We start from the raw sequence: 23715 nt of genomic DNA, 5'->3' as shown, positions 1-23715 counted from the left end.
GTGGAGACTGAAAAATCCAGTAGTAGGTGAGGTACCAGGCAGCGTTATTAGTGATATAGCCGGATGCTATGTCACCCCCTCAATGTTTTTATCATTTTTCTTTTTTTTTCTTCGTTATATTGGGTATTTCAAGGAGTTCATTTAAAGTTCCTCGTGAGATGGGGTGTCATCATCTTCGTCAGCTGGGGCCTCACCAGCGTCACCATAGAGTTTGCTGGTGATTGGGTAAGCGACGTTGGAGAGCTTCTCTCTCTGCTCCTCAAAGTCTTCAGCGGTAGCAGTAGCGGAGTTCTCATCAAGCCATTCAGTGGCTTCCTTGATGGCTTCCAAAAGCTATTGAACAGTACGTTAGTATGAAGTAGGCCAAATATAAAGGAGCTGAGTGCTTACCGTTTCCTTGTCATCCTCATCAATCTTGCCACCGAGACCCTCACTATCGCTGACTTGGTTCTTGAGGGTGAAAGCGTAGTTCTCGAGAGAGTTACGAGCCTCGATCTTGCCCTTCATGGCCTTGTCTTCCTCAGCGAACTCAGCAGCCTCAGCAACCATACGGTCGATCTCCTCTTGGGAGAGGCGGCCCTTGTCGTTGGTGATGGTAATAGACTCGGCCTTGCCGGTTCCCTTGTCTCCAGCGGTGACCTTAAGGATACCGTTGGGGTCAAGCTCGAAGGAAACTTCGATTTGAGGAACTCCACGAGGGGCCGGTGGGATACCTGTCAACTCGAATTTACCCAACAAGTTGTTATCCTTGGTCATGGATCGCTCTCCCTCATCTAGTAGCAGGACGTTAGCAGCGGTCTCTTCTCTATATTGAGCTTAACGGGTGTAACTTACAAACTTGGATGAGGACAACGGGCTGGTTATCGGCAGCGGTAGAGAAGATCTGGGATTTGCGGGTTGGGATGACAGTGTTGCGGGGAATGAGCTTGGTCATAACACCACCAGTGGTTTCGATACCGAGGGTCAATGGGTTGACGTCCATGAGAACAACGTCTTCAGTACCCTTCTGTCCGGAGAGAACACCAGCCTGAACAGCGGCACCAAAGGCAACAGCCTCATCGGGGTTGATCTGCTTGCTGGCCTTCTTTCCACCGAAGTATTCCTCAAGAAGCTCTTGAACCTTGGGGATACGGGTAGAACCACCGACAAGAACGATATCGTCAATCTCAGACTTCTTAACCTTGGCATCTTTGAGAACCTGTTCAACTGGCTTGAGGGTCTTCTTGAAGAGATCCATGTTCAATTCTTCAAACTTAGCACGGGTCAGGGTCTCAGAGAAGTCCTTGCCATCATGGAAAGATTCGATTTCAATGCGGGTAGACTTCTGGGAAGAGAGAGTACGCTTGGCCTTTTCAACCTCACGCTTGAGTTTACCCATGGTCTTGAGGTTCTTGGTAATGTCGACATCATTCTTCTTGTTGTAGAGCTTGACGAAGTGGTTGATGACACGCTGGTCAAAATCTTCACCACCCAAGTGAGTGTCACCAGCGGTAGCCAAGACCTCAAAGGCACCCTTATCAATAGAGAGAAGGGATACATCGAAAGTACCACCACCGAGATCGTAGACAATGATCTGGCGCTCGTCACCAGTCATGTCAAGACCGTAGGCAATAGCTGCGGCAGTTGGCTCGTTAACGACACGGATGACATTGAGGCCAGCGATGGTACCAGCGTCCTTGGTGGCCTGTCTCTGGTTGTCGTTGAAGTAGGCGGGAACAGTGACGACAGCATGGCTGACGGTCTCACCGAGGTACTTCTCGGCGATATCCTTCATCTTACCCAGAACCATGGCAGAAACTTCCTCAGGAGTGAAGTTACGGGCCTTGCCGTTAACTTCAACGTTGACGGATGGCTTTCCACCGACATCGGAGACCTTGAAGGGGAAGTGCTTGATGTCCTTCTGGATGTCCTTGTCGGAGAACTTGCGACCAATGAGACGCCTGGCATGATGTCAGTACTTATCTTCAGCAGAGATAACTCAATAGCAAAACCTACTTGACATCGAAAATGGTTCGATGGGGGTTGGAGGAGTACTGATTCTTTGCGGCGTCTCCAACCAATCGTTCTTCATCGGTAAATGCGACGTAGGAGGGGGTGATTCGGTTTCCTTGGTCGTTAACAAGAATTTCGACCTTTCCATTTCTCATAACACCAACACAACTATAAGAGTGCCAATCAGCATTTCTACCCCTCCACGCAGGGCTTTAAGCGAAGGACAGATCAGGCGAAAACATACGAGTATGTGGTTCCCAAATCGATACCAATGACTAGACACCAGTTAGCATCCTAGTTTCTCAATTGTCATGCAGCAGAAGAGACGTACCATTCTTGAGGCCTTCGGTCTCAATGGGCGCCTGGTCTTCGGCATGTGCGGTTCCTAGCAAAGCCAATGGGGCGACCAGGACGAAGAGGAGGTAGAAGATGGTGGTCCACGCAAAGGGCGAGGATGAACCTCGCCTTGACTGTCTAGACATCTTAGATGAAACCGTAGTGGGCTGAAACGGTGGCGGTGGAAGAGTTCGCAGAAGAGCTCGCTTCTGGTTAAACCGGTGCAGCAGGAGCCCTCTATCAACTCCCTGAGCTGAGATGAGCTTCCAAACAGTAGGGGTATAGGAAGGGGGAGAAGAAACAAATATCAGCAAGATGAAGACTCCCGGTGTCAAAACTCCTGGTTGAAGTTGAACGGAGGAGAAGAAGAGAAGAAGAAGAAGACGGAAGATGAAGTCGTTGCTTTAATATTTGAACCGCAAGAACGCAAAAGGAACAAGTTGGCCTCTTCAGCCGCTAGTCCGTATCGGGTTTAGTGCGGCCCTTCACCGACCGCATAGACTACTCCGTGAATTTTGATTGGCTGGTAATGCTGAGTCATGATTATTACTCAGCAAGTGGCCAATTAGACGACTTGACGGCTTCTGATTGGCTGAAACGTTCGATATCAAAAAGGATTTTTGAAGTCGGAGAAACGAGAAACGAGCTACAAAAGGGAGAAGGAGGCTTGCAACAGTCTAAGGGTATAAGCTTATAGGTTAGTACAGAGGTTAAAGACGACGGCGCCTATACATCGTCTGTGGCTACGTGGCGGAAAGCGGGAGACCCTAAGGACTTACAACAGAAGCCAAAGCTGTAGTATGATCCCGAAGATGCTAGATGATGCTATGCGTTGGAGTGTACAGAGTAGTGCTATGTGTCAAGAAAGGGTCACTCTAGCAGTCCAGCGGCAACGGTGTCGCCAGAAGACCTCAAGACTATTCGCGCAGGAGCTTCCAGTGGTATAGACTGGTCAAGCTCTACCACCACTCTTGCCACGTTACCCGGGGCCACAATCTTCGGTTTCCGCTTAGTTGGCTTCCCAGATCCCTTATCCAAGGTAGCTACCAGCTGCGTGATCCGGCCAGGAACATGGAGACGGCCCCGGTGCACGTCAATATGCATCGGCGTCAAATGGTTGAACGCAAGCACCTTTGCCGTGAAACTGGTGATGTTCTGGGCTGGTGAGCCAGGGCTGCAGACGATGTCACCGATTCTAAGATGTTTCGAGTCTATATCAGTCAGGTGTAGGACCACGTTCTGGCCGGCCACAGCCCAGTCGGTAACCTCATGATCGACTTCCAGGCTCTTGATCACGGCTTTTTCCCCGCTAGGCATGACAAGCAGCTGATCACCCATCTGGAGATGACCGGCATCAATCCTCCCAGAGATAGACAGTGGGTTCTGGATACCCCCTCTGAAGATATCTCCTATCGTCATCCGCAAGGGTTTGTCGAACGCGTATGAGAATGGCTCCGAAGTCTCCAGTTCCTCGATCAGGGTTTTACCCGTGTACCAGCCGACCTTCTTATCCTCACATCTCCGCGCTATATTCTCACCCTGAAGGCCAGAGCAGGGGACAAAAGAGATATTCTTCGCCTGGAAGCCTGCAGTTATCAAGAAGGATGATATCTGCTGTTCAATCTCCTCAAACCGGTCCTTACTCCACCCCACCAGGTCCATCTTATTAACTGCAATAACCATCTTCTGCACTCCCATGCTTCTTACTAGCAGGGCATGCTCCTTTGTCTGGCCCTTTAACCCAGACTCAAACTTGCCGGTGCTAGCGTCGACGACCAAAACGGCAAAATCAGCCTGACTGGCACCAGCGATCATATTAGGTACAAAATCACGATGTCCGGGTGCATCCAATATCGTGAACCTCGTATCCTTCGTTTCAAAGTTATTCGAGGCAATGTCTATCGTCACTCCTCTAGCTCGTTCCTCTGCTCCCTGATCTAGAACCCAAGCAAACGCAAATGAGCCCTTGCCAATTTTATCAGCTTCACGTTGGTATTTATCTAATGTTCGCTGGTCAACAGCTTTAAGATCGTATAAAAGTCTTCCCATAAGTGTGCTCTTGCCGGCATCGACATGACCTGTAAACTGTTAATCAAATACCCCAAGTTCACAATCTGAGCATGAGACAAACCAATAACAACAAAGTTCGCCGCTTTTTTCCTCTTTGCTTTGCGATGTTCTTCCAGTACATTCAAATTCTTGCTCTTCACTTTTACAGGCTCAACTGAGAGCTGTTGCACGCCACCAGCTAAGTCTGCTTGGGCTTTGCCAGTTGCTTTCTGGTTCGTATTCCGTTGCGCCTTCTTCTCTGCAGAATATTAGATAAATTCCTTAAAGATGCGGATGGAATGTAATTTAGGTAACTAACCTTTGGCAGCACTCTGGGCCTTTATGACAATATCATCTGGGCTGGGTTCTGCAAAATTGTAAACTTCAGTAAGATCCCGGACAACAAATGTGAACAAATTATATGCACGAGGCGGAACGTTGGATGCAGTTGCGTCGAGTGTATCCTTCTCCCCACTTATAATTGCTGCAAAAGCGGAAGGGCCGGCTGCTAGCTTGTCGACAGACTCGGGTACTGCAGTGTCCTGTCGTTGTGCATGCTCTTTATGAGGCTCCTTTGAAGCTATTTGCGATACAGCTTTGGCATCCTTGGCAGCTTGCGGCGATTCCTTATTTGGAGTCCGACTAAGACTTCTAGCTGGCGTCAATGGCCTAGAGCCAGGAGATATCTTGCTTTTCCCAACTCCCGCCAGCCTATCTCGCAACGAGATGGGTTTATTCCCTTCATCTGTTAGGCCTCCTACCGGCCCATCCTCCGGAGACTTCTGCTCTTTCTTCTTCCGCGCAGCAGCCAAAGCAGCTAGCTTGGACATCTTCCCTGGTTTCTCGGCGGATGAACCTCCCAGTAGTCCGAAGCGGGGATAAAGTGGTTCAATCAAAATATCTGCCTTCCGGTGCGGCGGAACATTCAACCACGGAGAGTCTTTAAAGAAGTCACGCGCCGAAAAGTGAGTTGAGCGAGGTAATGGAAAACTTGACATTGGCCATTCTACCCAAAGAAAGCATGTTAGCTATAGCTCTTTGACTCAGTATGTGAAAACGGCTTCCCCGCACCAGGAGAAACGTAAGTAAAATGGTGACGCACCGTAAATTAGGGGCCGCACCCATATCCAGGAAGGAGGTAAAGCGCATTACTTCCCAAGCGTCCGCGTGCAAAGGTAGGGCAAATCGAAGGATGGGGAGAAAGAAAAGAAACTCACCAGCTGTATTCTTCTTTTTTGTAGCAGCAGTGGGCGTCCTTGTCTTTGTTCCCTTCTTTTCCTGCGCTCTATACTTCTCTATAAGGTAGCTATCAGCATATTGAATACGCCTCTCGTGTCCGATGTCAAAGGAAAAGAAATGCATACTGGTCAGGTAGTCGACAGATTTGTCCACATCATAAAAATAATGCCACAGGGCCTCCCAGATATCGTCTTCTTTAGCTTCTATAGGAGGTATCTGGGTCTGCAGCAGCTGTTGCACCTCGAGTGTTCGGACTCTCATCTGCTCGCGATCCTCGGGAGAGAGCTCGTCCTCATTGTCGTCGACTTCATCTTCAAGATCGTCATCGTCATAGCTAATATTCTTAACTCGATGGCGAGACATGATGTGTATATAGATGGATGTTGCTGGAGATGGATAGTTGTTTACTCGGTGGATGTCAAAGTGTTTGGCGGGGTTAGTTAACTAAGGCAAGTAACTACTTAACATATCGTGGGGTTAAGCTACAAAAGGTCCAACATAACAAGCAGCAATGATAGACTATGATGCCCCTTCAACTTCAATACGAGATATCATATTATCTACAAGGATGCAGTGAAATAGGTGGTCAATCCTTCGGACTCCGAGTGGGATGCGATGGATTGCGAGTGCCCAATGTTCCAGTCTCGACCCCTTTTTTTATGGATGACACTGTAGGAGCCAATACGGCTACAAGAGAGAGAGAAGAAAGCGATTCAGGGACATGATAGATATAGGTCTGAGCTCCTCTGATTTCTTAAAGATGGTCCTCTAAACGGCCATAGGCCCCCATCACTCCTAAGAGTAAGTTTCTTGCAAGAAATGTAAATCGAAGGGGAGAAAATAACAAGACATGAGAAAAAGGGGGTAAAACAGAAGAAGAAAAACAATCCCATAAACTAAATGAATTCTAAGGTGGGCTCTTGTATATTTTTAAAGCCTCAAAAAGAAAGGAAGTGTTGAAGCGATTAGGGCCAAGAGAGGAAAAAGGAGTCATAGATCCGGCAAGGTTGTTTGATCATAAGCGGTCTTTAAATGGTGGCCATTTATTGGCATTTTTGTATCCGAAGAGAAACAGGGACAGGAGAGTACGTTGCTCTATGCCTGCTGCTGCGCCTGCTGGGTGCCCATGTACTGGTAGATACCGTAGGCAAGAGCAGCGCCGACCAGGACGACAGCGTAGAGACCAATTCCGAGACCAGTAGAGTCGCTTGAGCCAGAAGAAGTTGTGGTAGTTGTAGGGGCGGCGGCCGGGGCTGGGTCACCAGGCTGTGTAGAAGTTGTAAGCCGGCAGTCCTGGCAGACCGGAAGGGGGGGAAAGATAACAAACATACCATGCGCTTGAGGGTGCCAACTTTGAGACCCTCGAGGATCTCACGGGCTTCGTCGCTGTGCCCTACATCCTCGAAGGCCTCCGTGGAGTCTTGACCAGCAACATCGAGCAGGACTTCCTCACCGCCGCTAGAAAAATGAACAGATAAACAGTTAGCCGCCTAGTTCCAAGTTACTGTCGGATGCCGTAGTATCCAACGCATAGAGAGACGGGTGCCTCAGTTGTCTGTGACATAGCCGAGGCACACAAGGGGAGATATGGGGACAAACATACGGATGTTCATCGACGAAAGAGGAGCAGTCATAGACCTTCTCATGGATAACAACGTAGAGATCCTTCTTGGTGCTGTGAGCAGCGACCTCCTTGAGGTTGAATTCCTTGTCGGCGGACATGTTATCGGCTATAAGATGAGTATAGGGACGGTGTAAGAGTCGTAGTGGTTGTATCTTTCAGCTCAGCAGCGGTTGTCGGCGTTGAATGTTCCTTTTGTCATGCGAAGGGCGAGATAATTCCGGCCAGAGTAATTAATTATTTTTTTTGGTTTTGCAGGTTGTCGCCAAGCATTTTAAGTCCCCGGAGGATTCTACGATAAAACAATGTTGATATCGTTCAATTCAACCAGCCTACGGTATCTTATTAGTGCTATAGTGAGTAAAAACCCTGGAATGGTTTTCTTTTTCGACATTTCGAGTCTTTCTTTTTTCTTCTTCCAAAAGAAGGAAAAAAAGAAGCCGAGATGACCTGATATTCCTCAACCAATCAGAGCATGCTGATTCATCGGAGGGAAGAAAGTAGCTCCGAGGGTTTATTATATAAGCACCCTCTTGATTGGTAATGGCATGTGAAAAGGCGAAGGAGATACAAATACATTTATGATAGCAGGTAATATATATAACTACTCCGTACGCCGGGGCCCGCCTATATTCCCTTTGAAAATTTAATTTCCAGCAACCTATCCACCGGCACATTCAAATGATCTAGTTTTGTCTTCTCACGGTTCTTGAGGCGGATAAATGCCCATAAAAATACACGGCGGATCAGGTTCGAGGTTGGAAGGAGGTATAGCTTGTCCTTCCCAACTATATATGTGATGGATTTCGTTGTGGAGGATCGCTTGGTGAGTGGGATCATAGTGGATGATTCCTGCGTGAGAGGGGAGAAAGTGATCGAGGGGGACTCGACGTCCTGGCCGTCGCGGTGGGGAGGGGTGACGGATCCCAGTTCATTGAGTATATCTCTTTCAAAAAAGTTCCAAGAGACGATATCCCCGTAGCCGTATTGCAAAGTAACGTGGAATAACCCCTGGATTCCTGTTTGCCTTAAAGTGAATCGGCGGTCGTCGGCTATCTATAACACAAACCATTGTTAGGTATGGATGATAGAATGGGCATCAACGTTACTCACTGTGTATCTCAGGGCACGCTTAACATGGAGAAGGATGGATATGTCATGCATGGATTCAAACTTGTGGACGAAATGTTTAAATACCGAAGGAGATCCGGCGTCGTGGTCGGTGAGAAACACCCCAATCCCTGTGTCAAAGTTAGTGACTAGAGCTATATTCTTGCTAGGCATTTACTAACCTTTTATCCTCTTGACAAGTTGGTCTGCATTTTCATCACACAGCATCAGCTGGCCATCCGGGTTTGGATATATTATTGCTTGGGATACCCTCTCGTCCTTCCGTGCAGCCCACTTGGACCCTTCGCCATAGCTCCAGACTAGAAGGGTAGTTGTCAGAACTGCAGCTAAGACGAGCGTGAACCATCCACCCGACGGGACCTTGACCAGGGCAGCAGAGAGGAATAGAACATCAACAAATCCTATGAACAGTGATATCGGGATCACGATGAGGAAATGGACGTTCCAAACAACAATAGCAACCAGCGTCACCAGCCATGTTGTAATAAAACTAACGCCAACTACACATACTCCATAAGCATTGCCCAGTCTCGTTGTCTAATGGCAGTTAGTTCCAGCTGGTGTGGCCTACCATGTACAACGGGCAACTTACATTCTGATAAACAATAGTAACCGCAAGGGCGCAGGCCATCATGGACCAGTTGGCCAATGGTATATATATCTGACTAGTTATTCGCTTTGATGTGTGCACACGTGTAAGCTTTGGAAGATACCCCAGACGAACAGCTTGTGATATCAGTTGAAAACTACCAGTAAGCATTGCTTGTGAGGCAATAATTGATGTTATCATGGATAGCACTAAAGTGGGCCAATATAAGCCTAGAGGAACCGACTTGAACAATGGGTTTTCAAAGGCGTCTAAATGTTCGCTGATATACGCAGCTTGGCCGCTGTATATAATCAACAAACATGGCAAAGCGAAACAGAGCCACGAGACTCGGATAGCCCTGGATACAGGTGCATATTAGTACCAGTGTGCCTCTACTTTGATTAGACATCCGGGCAGGGAGATACTTACTTTGCTGAGAATGCACCGAGATCGGCAAACAGTGCTTCAACGCCTGGGAGGAAATGTGGTCAGGAAAAGTTTTCTATAAACTTGGTATAACGGTACATACCTGTAAAGGCCAGGAGGACACCGCCGAGTGATTTCCAGCCTGCGAATCCATTACGGAGCAGGAATGAGATAGCATACGTTGGAGAAAAGGCTTTCAAAACAGAATAGTCGTACCACACCAGATTCTGTACCTGTTAGTCTCTGAAATTTTAGCACGAGCTATTCAAAAGAGTTTACGAACAAGGAGGCCAAAGGACGTATTGCATAGTAGCCAGATCGTGACAACGGGAGCAAAATAGTTGCTCAGCTTCGATGTTCCTATCGGTTGGAGTGCAAAGAGGATGACTATTAGGGCACAAGCGATACCCACGATAGTATGGGATGAGGTGTCTGGTGCTGCGATTTGGATACCTGCAAGGACATAATTCGGTTGGTACGCATCAACGGTAACGTTTTGTCGAGAACTCACCTTGAACAGCACCGAGAATGGACTGTGCCGGTGTCAAAACGCTATCTATACCGTGCGTTAGTTTTACCCGTAGTAAAAAAGGCTTATCAAACAGTCTAAGTTGATACCTGACATGACCATGCAGACACCTAATACAGCGAGAATAGTAATCATGCGTTTAGCAGCAGGGCTATTCATTAGCCATCTTTTAACATATGCATTGAAGCCCTTTCCACCCTTCCACTTATCCTCAACCTTAGCTTTGGAATCACGCCAATCAAGTTGTACCTGGGTAGACGTTAGTTAAAGTAATATGTTCTGTCCAAAAAGAACAAACTTACATGTTTTCGAATTATAGAAAGGAGGGCAAAGGACCCTCCCTCTCCATTATCATTTGCACAGAGCACTATTCCAACATATTTGACAGTTGCAATAAGCAACAAAGCCCATATAATAAGTGACAAGGCTCCAATCAAATCAATCAGTACCGGCTGGGTTGAGAATGTCGCTGAAAAGACGTATAACGGGCTGGTTCCGATATCTCCATATATGGCGCCGATCGATTGATAGGCCAGCCTGAATGTAAACAACCACAGATAAGAAACTTGACAACGTTACACTTGATAAATTATTCATGTTTCACGAACCACAGAGAAGCCCAACCATGCTGTTGCTAGTTTGAAAAGGAACGTTAACGTCATGCGTTTAAGAGCCAGCCATGTGGTGCAATAATCTTGGTTGGGTTTCCAACGGGCCCTCGATCCATGATTGGCCTTACCGGTACTGTGGGATGGTGCTCTAAGTATAAAAGACTGTCACTTTCGCCGGAGTATGGGAGGCTGCTCTCCCTATCCACACGACTCGAAGGTGATCCGTGGCGGTAATCGGGGTGGAGCGAGATCCCTGAGCCGATTAACACAGATGCAGATACGGGGATGTTTTCATAGCCTTGTTCGATGGTATCTTCGCATTGAGTTACGTGTGTTGAGCGTATACTATCAGTGTCACCGTCATTTTCATCAACGGGAACGTAGCCTGCTGCCATCATTTATATAACTGCAGTGCTGTTGCATGTTCGAGGAGGTTTAGGGGCAAACTGATCTCGGTTATATATTTACACCTCGTTGCCCGTGCGGCTGAAAAGGCTGATGTAATCAGAGAAGTTTAGAACTTGGCCAATAAATCTTATTTATTTTAAAGTTTTGTCAATAAGGCTGATGATTAATACCACGTTTTATCCGGAGGTTAAATATATTTAGTTTTAACTTAAAACGCGTTACCCCTGAGCTTTAGAAAATGGGGATATCAAGAAAGATGCTGTAGAACTGACCAATAGCAGGTGTAGTGTAAGAAGGAAGCAGTTTATTGTTGGGCGGGTATATCACACTAAATGTTGACCAAGATAAGACTACATCGGAGATAGGCATTAAAGACAGACACAAGATAAGCACGCCAAACCAGAATGTACACGATATTCTCAAGCAAGTATAACGCATTCTTAATTTGGCCAAAAGACAGATCCCCCGATTACCCAAAGGCATAATAACGAGCGTGCGTGACAAGAAAGCCGGACCCGGATGATGCAGTGCTATATCAAATATTAACGATAGTACCTATTGGGATTTGTGTTGGGGTTCGATGCTCCGCCAGGCTGTTGCTGAGGCTGGTAGGCTTGATATCCCGCGGGAGCAGATGGGGCCGGGTAGCCGGGGTAAGGAAGATGTGGAGATGTTGACTGTGGAATTGAAGGAGGCTGGTGTGTTGGTGGTGGACCGTGCTGTGGTTGTTGCTGCGACTGATCTTGTGGGGGAGGGTACTGAGAGTTGGAACCTGGAGGAACAGTCTGAACAGTCTGGGCGTTGAAGTCAGGTGCGGCGCCTTGGGGAGGATAGTTGGCAGGTGGTGGGTAGTGTTGTGGTTGGGTTGTAGATGGCTGGGTTTCGTGCATGGGTGCATGATACGGGTGTTGAGCATTGGGGTTGACGGCAGTTTGAGGCGAGTCGTATGCAGATGTGCTCAGTTCCTGCGGCTGGTCCAACTTCGTCTGTATCGTGTATTGTGTCTGTGGGTTGTTGTAAGCATCTGGACCCTGCTGGGCGGGAGCCGGGGTGTGTTTCCTGTTCTCTGGCGAAGCAGTTGAAGGGTAAGGTGGGCCAGATTGCTCTGCACCGTAGTAGGCTGACGGGTCATTAGATGATGGTGCATTTTGAGCGCCTATAAGTGAGTGTTGCATTAGTTCCAGCGCTTAAGAATGAAGAATAAAAAAAAAAAAAAGGAAAAGAAACTAGATAATCATGTTTCCGTACCGTGTGAAGGGCGAGGAGTAAAGTATCGCTGGGGATCCTGCTGGTGTGGACCAGAAGGGTACTGTTGTCCTCCAGGAGGCGGGTACCCATATGTAGCCTGAGGCGGGGGCCGCCCGAACTGTGGCTGACCAGGATGCGCCATTGACGTTTCAAGCAGAGCCTCATAGTCCCGACGTGCTTTGATAAACTTTTCATTCAATTGCGTAAAGTCATCTATTCAAGTTAGTATGAAACTCGAAACTTCCAGCAAAATAGAAAAAGTGGCTATAGTACCTTTCTTCTTCGAGTACTTGCCAATCAGCTCTATCAATTTCGGTCGAATGGCAAGGGTAGAGTGGTACAACGTTGTGATTTCCTCGTTCTCCTGCACATTTAGTTCCGAGTTACTCGTGCTGAGAAGGGCTAGCAGTTTCTCCACGTTCTTTATCTCAGCAAACACCTCCGCTTCCATTTGTGCTTCCCTCTGAAGTTCTTCTTGGGTGGGATCCGAGAGTTTCTCGACATAGTTTAGAGGGAAAATGCCAGTCTGGCCGCGAAGAGAGCCCTTCCACCAGTCCTTGTAAACTGATTCTAGAACAGCGATCACATCACCCTTGCGGAATTGAAGTTCACCGGGCTCCGAGGGTTGGAAATCGTATAATGCTCGCACACGAGAGACGGTGGCAGCAGTGGTACCGGAAGCAATGGGCGTTGGCTGGGATGTAGTAGCCGTTGTTGTATTAGATGGACCCGCAGCGCCTGCTTTCTGAGAGGATTCACTGTTGGAGGGCTGCTGTTCGGTACTGGGTTGTTTGTCCTTGACCGACAGCGCAAGTGCCATCTGCAGCTCCTCCTCTTCCTTTTGTCTGTCCAACTCGGTTATTTCCCGCTTGGTTGGTTTCGACGGGGGTTGAAGGTTTGGGTCTGCAACCCGTCAGCCTGGAAACCAATCGGAGCATGAACTTGAACTTTTTTCATTATTTCTTACTCTGGGATTTGAGCTTCAGGTACGCTTGTTCCATAATCCCTAGGTCAGGATTACTAGAAAACATCTCCGTCCATTGCTCTATGTGTTCTAGGATCTTCGCCTTTACCTGCTGGTGGGTGTTCTATCGCAGACGGATCCATTAGCTGAGCGGTTGCTATGAAGGCGCAAAGATGGGCACTCACCCTATCATTTGCAAGTCGTAAAAGCGCATCTGTAAAGCTCTTAGAGGCCAGCTCCTGGTATATCTTCAGTCCGCAATTTTGTGACAAGGCGTTTGCAAGCTGTGCGTATATAGATCAGCATAAGTTAAGCTTTCTACCGCCAGTAGCAGCAACAGCATACCTCGAGCGTGTAAAGCTGCACATTGGCATTTCGGTGCGCAAGCCTTCGTATCATAGCAGCAACGGCATCTTTCGCCCTAACCCAAACTCCGTCAGCATATACTCCGGCCCATACACCACCTCTCAGCTTCCATAACTTACCCAGAGCTATCCGAAGACACCTTGTCACAGACATCCTATCCCAATACCCCATTAGCTGATGTATCCTAGGTCCAAAATAAGGAAGATCGGCCATTCGTACAAGGATATATTCCCAATTCTCCGAAGTCAGATTCTCATCCGTCGCCTTGGCTATTGATAGCAAACAAGTTAGCACCACGCTACAAGCACAGCGCAACAGCAGGAAAAAGTCGACGAGGCGCGCAGAAACAAATCACCTACCGACAGCATCATCGAATGCATTCTGCTGCACTCGAAACATCGTGAGAGCAAGCTCCTGTTGATTCTCTCTTGTTCGTTCAGCGTGCTAACAACCCCGCACAGGCCACGAGCTCGCGGTTCGCGTTGTAATGCGGTATCTCCAACTTTTCTTTAGAGAGGAGTATGTCGATGTGAGACTGCGAGATGGTGCGGTTGTATATATGTATAGGTGTTCGAGGATGTAAGAAGTTGAGTTTGTGGGTTTGCTGAATGCTGCCTTGCTTTGCTTGCTTGCTTTTGATGGTTGATGACGGTCGATGATTACGGCAGCCTGAATGGCTGAGTGGATTTAAGCTCGGTGGCGCAGGCTTATGTAAGAGTGGCTAAGTAGAAGTGAAGATAGACTATATTCAAACGTATACATATTCACAGAATACACAGCTATAGCCCGTAAATAAGAACCATCCATCTATCCAGCAAATCAATAGATAAATAATAGCACACTGGATTTTAAGATCAAGAGAGAATACATTGGAAAGCCAACGAGAAGATGGAAAGAAGTAAAGGAAATTCGTCACTGTGTTTTGTTTTAGAAGAAAAAAGCCATATCGAAACCCAGGTTCTTTTAACATGATATTGGCTGGATAAACGCATCCAGAGCGAAGCAGAAGCCGTAGTAGATACAAGAGCATGAGCATGAGCAGCAAGGTAAGCCAAGAGCAAAAGGGGACATATCAAAGCAACGCATTAAATAGAAGGAAACAAAGAGGGTGGACGAAGGGGAAAAGAAATCACATCTCATATTCATGTCACGTATAAGTTATATTTCGCAGTCGGCAGATCGCATCGAGGAAGAGAAATAGAAACACGGAGAGAGAGAAATGACTTTCCTCGCCTGCCTGGTTGCACTGCATGGCATCGTCAGGGGTCAGTCAGTCAAGCCCGTGTCGTGCCATGACATCCATATTCATATTCTGTCGGGTTTTTGTTCTCCTTTTCCTCTTCACGTCATGGATGCAAGCACGTTGGAATCGTTTTCATCTCTGCTATCCCGACATGCAGGCAGAAAGACCATTGACCTCGTCGCTCAACCACTTCCACTCTGGTCCGTTCTGGTCATGAACCCTAGCATATCGCAATTCCCATACCACCTATCCCACCGATTCCCAAACGAGATAAATAAAAAGAAAGGGCAAATAAACCATTCTATAGCTGAATCCGAATAACCTGAAGAAAGACGAGAGGAGGTGAAGAGGAGTAGAAGTGGAAGTCGTGAGAAGAAGAAAAAAAAGGTTGTAAAGGAAGAAGCGTAGAAGTAACGTTAGCAAATCTGAAGTTGGGTATCGTGACGAGAGTGGAGTTTGAGATGAAGAGGAAGAGAGAAGTAAGTATATGGAGTATAGTATACGATGTAAGGGGATATCAGGAGAACCAGTAAGGGAGAAAAACAAAATAAGGTAAATGGTAAAAGGTAGAATGGAAGAAAAGTTCAAGTGATGTGCTTGCATCTGTGTGGTATAGCTCAGAAAAGAGATATGATACCGGTTCGTACTATGGTTGCTTAAGCGCCGCCTTTCTGCGCCTTCTCCTGAGCTCTATTAACCCTAGCAGCTTTAACAAGTGGAGCAAGACTGGTCAATGGCTCACAGAAACCCATAAAAGGGTGCTATATCATAGTTAGTTACATGGACTTAAAAGGCAATAAGAAAAATGGGGTAGCGTACCTTTAACAAATCGTGTGCAGAAGCTCTCTTCTCAGCATCGACTTTCAGCGCAAGAGCCAGGAACTCTCTAAAGACTGGCGAGAGATTCTGTTCATCTTTTATCGTGGGCGTGCCATTTGTAGCGATCAAGTAGAGGGCTCGAAGAGGGGATTCAGTGAGATAAGGTGGTTCGCCTTCTATCATTTCGATGGCCATGATGCCTAGGGACCAGATATCTACTTTACGGCCGTAGTCTTTGCGGGTCACTACCTCTGGAGCCATCCAGTAGGGTGTTCCGACCATGGTGTTGCGCTTGTGGTGTGCATCGTTGATTTGGGCGCAGAAGCCAAAGTCAGCTAAAAGAAGTTGGTCAGTATGGGGTTTGCAAGAAGAGGAGGATAATGGAGGCGGACTGACTTAGCTTGATGTTTCCTTCTAGGGAGAGAAGGATGTTGTCCGACTTGATATCTCTATGGATGACTCCCTTGGAGTGCAGGTGCTGCAGGCCATGCAGGACCTAGATACATGTTAGTATATACAGCAAAGAACAGAAGGTGTGAACGGGGGCGTACTTCTCGACAAACAGCAGCAATCTGGCCTTCAGTCATGATATTAAAGGTAACCACGTCGGTCAAACTGCCTCCCTCCATGTACTCCATGACGACCCAGAGGTCTCCGCCGTGTAAGAAGCTGTCCATGTAATTGACGATGTTTTTATGTCGGCTCTCCTTCATGACCAGGATCTCATTGATGATGAGGTCCTTCTTGGGCTGCAGTTCGAGGTTCATCTGCTTGATAGCTACGCAGTGATTTGTGCCGATCTCATAAGCAGTGTACACGCCGCCGGACGCACCCTGGCCGATTTTATGCAGGTTGCGGTATTTGCGGGTAGGATCGCCGGTGGTGCAGATGGTATTGAGACGGGCGCGGATGTCGATCGTGGGGGTGGGAGCTTGACGTGGGCGTATGCGGGGACGGGCAGCACCGGGGGGCATCTGGTTGGGGCCCGGAAGAGGGGCATGTGCTGGAACCGGAGCGGGGACTACTCGGGGGCCAGCTGCGTGTTGGGATGGGAAGTTCTGTGCAGGCGCTGGAGCTGGAGGAGCGTAGATGTGAGAGTCGGGAGGTTGACCATCTACAGGCGATGATTCAGGGGGCATCTGCTGCTGCTGCTGCTGCCTCATGCTTCTGGATCGTTCGATCTGTTTGTTGGTGATGGCCTGCTGGGCGGCAGTGATAGCTTGCTCCTGCATCTGCTGGTACACTGCCGGCGAAGTAACAGCCGCAGAGGGTTTGCGGGAGAGGCCGCCGGGGCTGACTCCGCCATTGGCGTTGGAGTTTGAACGACTTCTGGTGGTAGGCAAGGGCGCAGACTCGGGAATAGTCTGCACACCAAATGGAAGAGAGCCTGCTGCGCCGGTGGGGGTAATTGGCGGCTGAGGCGGTGGTCTGGCGGCGACAAGATTCGTGGGGGCCTTGGGAGCCGCTCGATTGGGGACCCATCCGGAGCCCGGGGAAGTGGAGGTGGTGGTCGGAGGAGCGGGAGGAGGTGGACTAGCCAAGGGCGTCGATCGTGGGATCGGGGGTGGCGCGCGAGGGTTCTCAAAGCTTCCTTCGTGATTCTGGGGAAAACGGGGAGAGGTAACCGTTGAAACAACGTTGTTGGTAATGGGTGTGACCTGATCATGGTCCACCAGATGTCTGGCATTATCAAACTTGTGCCAGACGCCATCGTCTTCACGGCCAGCGGCGTTCTTTTCATAAAACTTCATGATGTCGACCATTGTCTGCGGGTGCTGTTCTTGCTCCTTCTTTGAGATACCTGATTCCTGGAGCATGCGTTGCCAATCCTTTGGCAGGCCCTGGACAAGGGTCAGGTGAATACAATAACAAATTGAAACAACAGGCTAAAGAAACATACCGTAAACTGTCCGGTCTGATTGTCATATCCGACGTGGGTGACATGCACCGGGTTCTCTGGCGCAGAGATCTTGATATTCCGAGGCGAGCCAAGCATGCTGTTGACGAAGTTGGAGAAGCCAGTCTTCTTCCGGCTCAATGACAGTCTGCTGCCTCCTTGGCTCGGATGTGAAGTAGACTGTGAATTGGAGTTGGAGGTTGAGCTCGGGCCTTCGTCTGAATGCCTGTTGGCGGGAGCTGACGTAGGGCCAGGAGTAGCACCGGCAGCAGCAGCAGTAGTAGGAGAAAAGCTGGCCGAGTGGTTGAGACTGGGCGACACGTCCGGGCTCGACTTGTAGCTGGCTGGCATGGGAGGACGCGAGAGCAACTCTGCCGCTCTGGACCCGGCAGGAGGAAGCTCCGTCTCTGACACTGCTGCTGCCGGCACTATCGCATCATTGCTGCCGGAGTGAGACGTGGAGGGGACGTCGTCTTCCTCTCCCATCGAACTGTGCTGCCCATACGAGACTCTGGCGGGACCATGCTGATTGGCGTAGTTCTGGAACGGGCCCTGACCCTGACCCTGTAAGCGCCCAAAGTCGACGCCGTTGGAGATGCTGGAGGCCTGGCTGCCATTCGCGGTGGTGACTGCGACCCCGAGCTGGTCGACAGAGGCAGAGGAGGAGGCAAAGTTGCTGGACCTGGTTCTGGAGTGGTCTCTGCCCGCGGAGCCGTGGGAGCGTGGGTAGACTGGGGCGGACGGATGGCGCTGCAACGAGGTGGAGGACTGCTTCTTCTTGACGGACCAGGACGAGGTGAGGTTGGTGAGGGAGGATAGGGGGCTGGACGAGGCCATGAGCAAGCTGGGAGGCTGCTTGTGTAGTTTCGAGGATGGCCGATGCGGTTTGGTCGATGGTTCAGCGTCCATCTTGAGCTTGGTGAAGCTCACGCTCTCTCACTCTCTCTCACTGCCTATGATGTCGTTGCAGACGCACTTACGACGACAAAAGCGCGATGCAGATGAAGGCCAACAAAGGAGCAGAGGGTGAAGAAGGACAGGGCGTTTGATGGGAAGAGAGAGCAAGTCAAGAGCAAGAGAGGAGGAGGAAGAAGAGTGAGTGAAGAAGAGCAAGGTGAAGAAGGCCGGGGAGGAAGAGAGAAAAAAGAAGGCCAGCCCAAATTGCAGGAGGAGGAGGGAACAAGAAGAGGGGAGAGCGCGGTATCGTCTTGTCAGGACGTGTTACTCCACTGTAGTTTTACCCCGGCTAGTGTGCGTGTATCTGTGTCATGTACGGTAAGTGACATCCTGGTACATGGTTGGACCAAAGTGACAGCAAGTTACACTCACTTTTAATACCAAAGTTACCGTTGAATTACCAGCAGTCGACATAGACATAGACATAGACATAGATATAGACGTAGACATAGATATAGACGTAGACATAGACATAGATATAAGGATAAGAGTAGTGACCGGTTCACTGTCCGCCTGGCACATCCACAGCCTGACTAGCCGTTAGAGACGGACGCGGAAGAGGTCGCCTGCAGCAGTTAATTAGAGAGTGTCAGGGATATATGTCAATTTACCAGCACAAGGAATAGCAATGAATAATGGTAATATCACAGGTCGCTACCAGCCTATCCTTGCATCTTGTCATCCATTACTACTCCTTATTCACTGTCATTGTTCGCTTCGCTGTGGTCACTGTCATTGTTCGCCTCACTGTCTACTCTACTATATGCTGCACGCTGACTAAGCAGCAACCTGCAACGTCGCCTCAGCTTCGACTTGGGCTTTTGGCTTCCCAAACAAGCGAACATCCCAGCTTCATCTTCTTCTCTCCAGTCGAGCTGCTCGTTTGTCGAGTCTTGTGCTGTCTTCTCGTCTTCTTCGTTAACGTGCCGGTAGAGTCGAGACAGGAGGATGGAGTGATTCTTCTCCACACGCTGCTTCGTTTTGTCTTTTTTGCACACTGTAAACGCATCGTACGTCTCGGATCACTGTGAGTTCGTCGTGGCGGCCCAGATGTGCTGTATGCTGACGCCAGTGCAGATAATTACACGGTATACGAAATAGGAACTGACTGGAACTGAATTGGCCGCCATGCTGTCACAAAACACCGGCATGATCGTCAACGGCGCCCCCAAGTCTCGCGCGGAGGAACTCCTGGCCAGACACGAGAAGGAGGCTGCCCAGGGGCCCACGGTCGAGGACGTCGTCGACGAAGAGGATGTCCTGCACCCCCCGCCCTCCATGGCCAAGGACACCGCCGTCCCCGCTGCTTCGCCCGCTGCCACTGCTGCCGCCACCACCGCTGGTGCTGCTGGTGCTGCTGGTGCTGCTGGTACTGCCGGTACTACTGGTACAGAGCAGAAACCGGTGAAGAAGCCCGCTCTCGATGTCCAGTCCGAAGAGTCCTTCCCCGCCCTGGGAGGTGGCCCGAAGTCGTCTCGTCCCTCTGCCGTCCCAATGGCATGGGGGAGCAGTAAACCCAAGTCCTCGACCGCCTCTGGAGCTGGTAGCGCTGCCGCAACGCCGCCGCTCGCTCCGGTGGCCAACGGTCGACGGCCAGACCAGACGGCCGGCTCGGCTCCACGACAGCTCGTCATTCCGGGCAAGCATGTCGACCAATTCCGCTTTGATTCCTCGCAGATGATCCCCCGTGCACAGCTCAAGAAGCCCATCTCGGACATTCTGCGGGACATCAGCAAGAAGTCAAAGGTCCGTCTCGAGGTCCGTGAGGGCCCCGGAGGTGGTTACATCTTCGAAGGCACCGGCAACGTCGATGCCGTTCGTCAGGCCCTGAAGGAGGTCGCACAGCAGGTTGGCAGCAAGGTATGTCCCCATATGCACACCCACGCCTATATAGTTAGCTGACCGGAGTAGAAATCTGTCAAGGTGCCGGTTCCGGCCTCGGCGAGGCCACACATCATCGGCCGCCAGGGTGCCGTCATTCAAGGCATCTTCGACCGCACAGGCGCTCGCATCTCGGTCCCCAAGCCCGACGAGTCGAAACCACTCGACGATGACGATGAAGACAACACGATCGACATCCTCATCGAAGGTGACGCCCTCGCCGCCGAGATGGCCCGTCGAGAGGTCGAGGCCCGTGTCAAGGAGCGTACCTCAAACGTCAACCTCCGGCTCAAGACCGTTGCCCCAGAACTCTTCCCCTTCATCGCCGGGCCACACAACGAGTCTATCAGCAGACTCGAGGAGCTCACCAAGACCCAGATCAGGGTGCCTCGATACTATACCTGGGGCCACCGTCCGCCTCCCCAGGAACCCACCACCCCTGCAGGGCCAGTGACATACACGCCCGACCCTGATCAGCACATCCTCATCGTTGGTGAACGGCTCGCCGCGCAGGAAGCCCGTGCCCAGATCGAACGGAGGGCGCAGGAGCTGCAGCGACGCATCACCCTACGTCACCTCGCCATCAACCGCGGACAGCACCAGTTCATTCTCGGCGACAAGGGGGATTCTCTGCATGACTTCCTTGCCTCGACCGGATGTGCCATCGTCCTCCCTCCTCCATCGGACGATACTGAGTTTCTCACTGTCACTGGCCCGGCTGAGAACATCGATGCCGGTATCAACCGCGCCATGGACTTGGCTACCAGCATGCAGATGGCCAACATTGACGTCTCACGCCAGCACCCCAACGCCCCCTGCGGCTCGGATGTGCATGCTCGAGCTCTGACGGCCTACCTTCAACAGAGACGTGTGATCGAGCATCTTGAGAAGACGCACGAATCGCATATCGTCCTGCCGTTGGAGACCGCCAATCCCCAACGCCTCCATAACGTGGGAAGTATATTCACGCAACGGTAAAAACACTATCCTGGCTCGTTCAGACATCATGAATCTGATACAAGCCCTTCCTCCGTCCAAGCTGGCCACTGTACCCATTGATCCTTACCTGCATGGATACCTCCGTTCGCGTGGCATGCCAAAGCTAAAGGAGGATTACGGCGTACACCTTGTCGTTCCTGAAACCGTTGGTGCATCCGATAGGCCTGTCAACGTAGTTCTCGCCTACGAGGGTCCAGAGGAAGTCAATGCCCAGAGCCCGTGTCTGAGACGACGTCCCTCTAGCGAGGAAGCCGTTGTTTTCCAGAAAGCCCTGCGTGAGGCCACGGAGTATTTGAGAAGCGTGCTGGGTGATCCCAACGACGTTGCCTCCGAATCAGTCCCCATTCCAGTCAAATACCATGACAGACTTCGCCGTTTTGTCACCCAGGATCAGGCCAGCCGGGGCGAAACTCACATCCCCGTTAGCCTCGCGCTAAACGATAACAACGCTTGCTTCCGCGGCCGTAGCGCCGACGTGGCCAGCCTGGTAGCGAAGCTGTCCACCTTCGTGGCCGATCAGGAGCGTGACGACCGTGAACGCAACCACGTAACCAGCTTTGATTTCCCCCAGAAATACGCCAACTTCCTCATCGGCAAGCGGGGTGAAAACATCAACAAGCTCCGTGAAGAGTTCGACGTAGATATTAAAGTTGAAAACGGCAAGGTTGACATCAAGGGACCCCCTGCCAAGGGTGAAGCCGCAAAGGCACGTATCATCGCCCTGGCGAAAAAGCTTGAAGACGAAGCTACGTATGTTCTCAAGATCGCACCGCAGTACCATCGCGACCTTATCGGCCAGAAGGGAAGCCAAGTCAACCGTTTGCAGGAACGGTATAACGTTCGTGTCCAGTTCCCGCGGGCAAACAACAGCGCCGTTGCAGACGACGTATCAATCGCTGACGGAAGCGAAGCCGGTGCTCCTACCAATGGTAACGGTAACGGCAACAGCCGCTCTCGCCCTCCCCAGGCTGCTGACGAGGTGATTATCCGTGGACCCAAGAAGGGAGCTGACAGCACTCGCGATGAAATCCTCTCCCTCTACCAATGGCTCGTAGACCATTCTCACTCTGCGGTTGTTTCTGTGGCGCGCGACCAAATACCATCGCTTATTGGCCAGCGAGGTCGCGAGATGGATAAATTCCGTGCCGAGACGGGTGCTCAGATTGATATCCCTGGCCCTGAGGCCGGTGAGGGCGATGCTAGAGTTGAGATACGCCTTAAGGGAACCAAGAAGCAGGTCGAAGATGCGAAGAAGCTGCTGCTAGCTAGAGCTAGGGAGTTCGATGAAACTGTTACCCGCACCATTGAGGTTGATAAGAAACACCACAAGGCTCTCATCGGTGGTGGCGGTACGTATTTACTCTACTTGATGGTCTAAGACTAAGATGCATAGTGCTAACAAACGGTAGGTGCTAACATCCGCAAACTAATCGTTGAATGCGGCGGACCAGACGACAGCACCGCCTCTCGTGTCGTCAAGTTCCCTCGTGCCGAAAGTGATGAGACAACGATCAAGCTTGAAGGCAAAGAAGCTGTGGTAACCAACCTCATCAAGGCAATTGAAGAGTTTGTTCGCCAAAAGGAAGACCAAGTCACTGTCTCGCTGGATGTTCCACAGGCACAGCACCGCCTCCTCATCGGCCGTGGAGGTGATACCCGCCGCCAACTCGAAGCCCAGTTCAACGTGATTGTAGACGTGCCTAAGCAAGGTACAAACCGCACGGATGTCAAGATCAAGGGCCCCTCCGCCTCCGTCGAGGAAGCCAAAGCACACATCCAAGCCATGCTAAAGGACCAGCAAGGCGAAACCGTCGAGGTACCCAGACACTTGCACCACATCATCTCTGACAACGGTGCATTCTTCCGTCAACTCCGCAACAACCACCAGGTCACTGTCGATCACGCAGGCCACAAAATACCTGCCCGTCCTACCCCAGCCGCGTCCGAATCCCGCGCCGACTCAACCTCCCTCCCTCTCATCACCGACTCCGCCGACACCCCCATCGACACCTTCTCCTGGAAAGTCGTGGAGCCCGGCACCGCCGCTCCATCAGACTCTTCCGAGCCCACAGTCATCCCCTGGGTTCTCTCCGGCTCCCCAGAGAACGTCGCAAAGGCCAAAGCCCTCCTCACCGCCGCCATCCAATCTGCCTCCCAACCAAGTTGCACCGGCTACTTGATCCTCCCCGACCCAAAGACGTACCGTTTCGTCGTCGGAACGGGAGGAAGCCAAATCAACTCCATCCGCGCCCGCACCGGATGCAGAATCAACGTTCCAAAAGGCCAGTCCAGCAGCGAAGCAATTGAAGTCAAGGGCTCAAAGGAAAACCTAGAGCTCGCCAAGGAGATGATCCTCGAGGCCGTTAAGACCGGTCTAGCAGGCGCTGGATCCAGGAGGTCGTAAACATAA

General features: G+C 50.5%; 7 protein-coding genes across 7 annotated transcripts; 1 reads left to right on the top strand and 6 right to left on the bottom strand.

Moving 5' to 3' along the window:
* Window positions 1-141: 141 nt before the first annotated feature.
* MCYG_04890 (glucose-regulated protein) lies at window positions 142-2474 on the bottom strand (the record flags this gene model as incomplete). Its single annotated transcript, XM_002847107.1, has 6 exons — window positions 142-333; window positions 391-773; window positions 835-1940; window positions 1996-2160; window positions 2237-2267; window positions 2324-2474. The coding sequence occupies 6 exons, from the start codon at window positions 2472-2474 to the stop codon at window positions 142-144; spliced, it is 2028 nt and encodes a 675-aa protein (XP_002847153.1).
* A 724-nt stretch (window positions 2475-3198) lies between these two features.
* On the bottom strand, window positions 3199-5979 carry MCYG_04889 (elongation factor Tu GTP binding domain-containing protein; the record flags this gene model as incomplete). The annotated part of the gene is made up of 4 exons (XM_002847106.1): window positions 3199-4406; window positions 4697-5383; window positions 5595-5672; window positions 5742-5979. The coding sequence occupies 4 exons, from the start codon at window positions 5977-5979 to the stop codon at window positions 3199-3201; spliced, it is 2211 nt and encodes a 736-aa protein (XP_002847152.1).
* A 732-nt stretch (window positions 5980-6711) lies between these two features.
* Window positions 6712-7338, bottom strand: MCYG_04888 (cytochrome b5; the record flags this gene model as incomplete). The annotated part of the gene is made up of 3 exons (XM_002847105.1): window positions 6712-6882; window positions 6948-7074; window positions 7220-7338. The coding sequence occupies 3 exons, from the start codon at window positions 7336-7338 to the stop codon at window positions 6712-6714; spliced, it is 417 nt and encodes a 138-aa protein (XP_002847151.1).
* A 526-nt stretch (window positions 7339-7864) lies between these two features.
* MCYG_04887 (potassium transporter hak-1) lies at window positions 7865-10918 on the bottom strand (the record flags this gene model as incomplete). The annotated part of the gene is made up of 12 exons (XM_002847104.1): window positions 7865-8293; window positions 8351-8478; window positions 8530-8905; window positions 8961-9315; window positions 9387-9429; window positions 9487-9610; window positions 9667-9836; window positions 9895-9939; window positions 10002-10161; window positions 10215-10449; window positions 10521-10546; window positions 10652-10918. The coding sequence occupies 12 exons, from the start codon at window positions 10916-10918 to the stop codon at window positions 7865-7867; spliced, it is 2358 nt and encodes a 785-aa protein (XP_002847150.1).
* Window positions 10919-11473: 555 nt separating this feature from the next.
* Window positions 11474-13908, bottom strand: MCYG_04886 (class E vacuolar protein-sorting machinery protein hse1; the record flags this gene model as incomplete). Its single annotated transcript, XM_002847103.1, has 9 exons — window positions 11474-12087; window positions 12180-12392; window positions 12453-13082; window positions 13147-13252; window positions 13329-13427; window positions 13489-13564; window positions 13629-13663; window positions 13729-13778; window positions 13869-13908. The coding sequence occupies 9 exons, from the start codon at window positions 13906-13908 to the stop codon at window positions 11474-11476; spliced, it is 1863 nt and encodes a 620-aa protein (XP_002847149.1).
* A 1630-nt stretch (window positions 13909-15538) lies between these two features.
* On the bottom strand, window positions 15539-18377 carry MCYG_04885 (serine/threonine-protein kinase ste20; the record flags this gene model as incomplete). The annotated part of the gene is made up of 4 exons (XM_002847102.1): window positions 15539-15906; window positions 15968-16067; window positions 16135-17412; window positions 17472-18377. The coding sequence occupies 4 exons, from the start codon at window positions 18375-18377 to the stop codon at window positions 15539-15541; spliced, it is 2652 nt and encodes an 883-aa protein (XP_002847148.1).
* Window positions 18378-19553: 1176 nt separating this feature from the next.
* MCYG_04884 (lysine-rich arabinogalactan protein 19) lies at window positions 19554-23709 on the top strand (the record flags this gene model as incomplete). Its single annotated transcript, XM_002847101.1, has 4 exons — window positions 19554-20285; window positions 20337-21174; window positions 21308-22654; window positions 22715-23709. 4 exons carry the CDS (start codon window positions 19554-19556, stop codon window positions 23707-23709), a joined length of 3912 nt encoding a protein of 1303 aa, XP_002847147.1.
* Between the last annotated feature and the right edge of the window lie 6 nt (window positions 23710-23715).

The sequence above is a fragment of the Microsporum canis genome, genomic scaffold (genome assembly GCF_000151145.1).
Source record: "Microsporum canis CBS 113480 supercont1.4 genomic scaffold, whole genome shotgun sequence".
Classification (NCBI taxonomy): domain Eukaryota; kingdom Fungi; phylum Ascomycota; class Eurotiomycetes; order Onygenales; family Arthrodermataceae; genus Microsporum; species Microsporum canis.
Note: the sequence above shows the minus strand (reverse complement) of the source record. Positions and strands in the feature narration are given on the sequence as shown.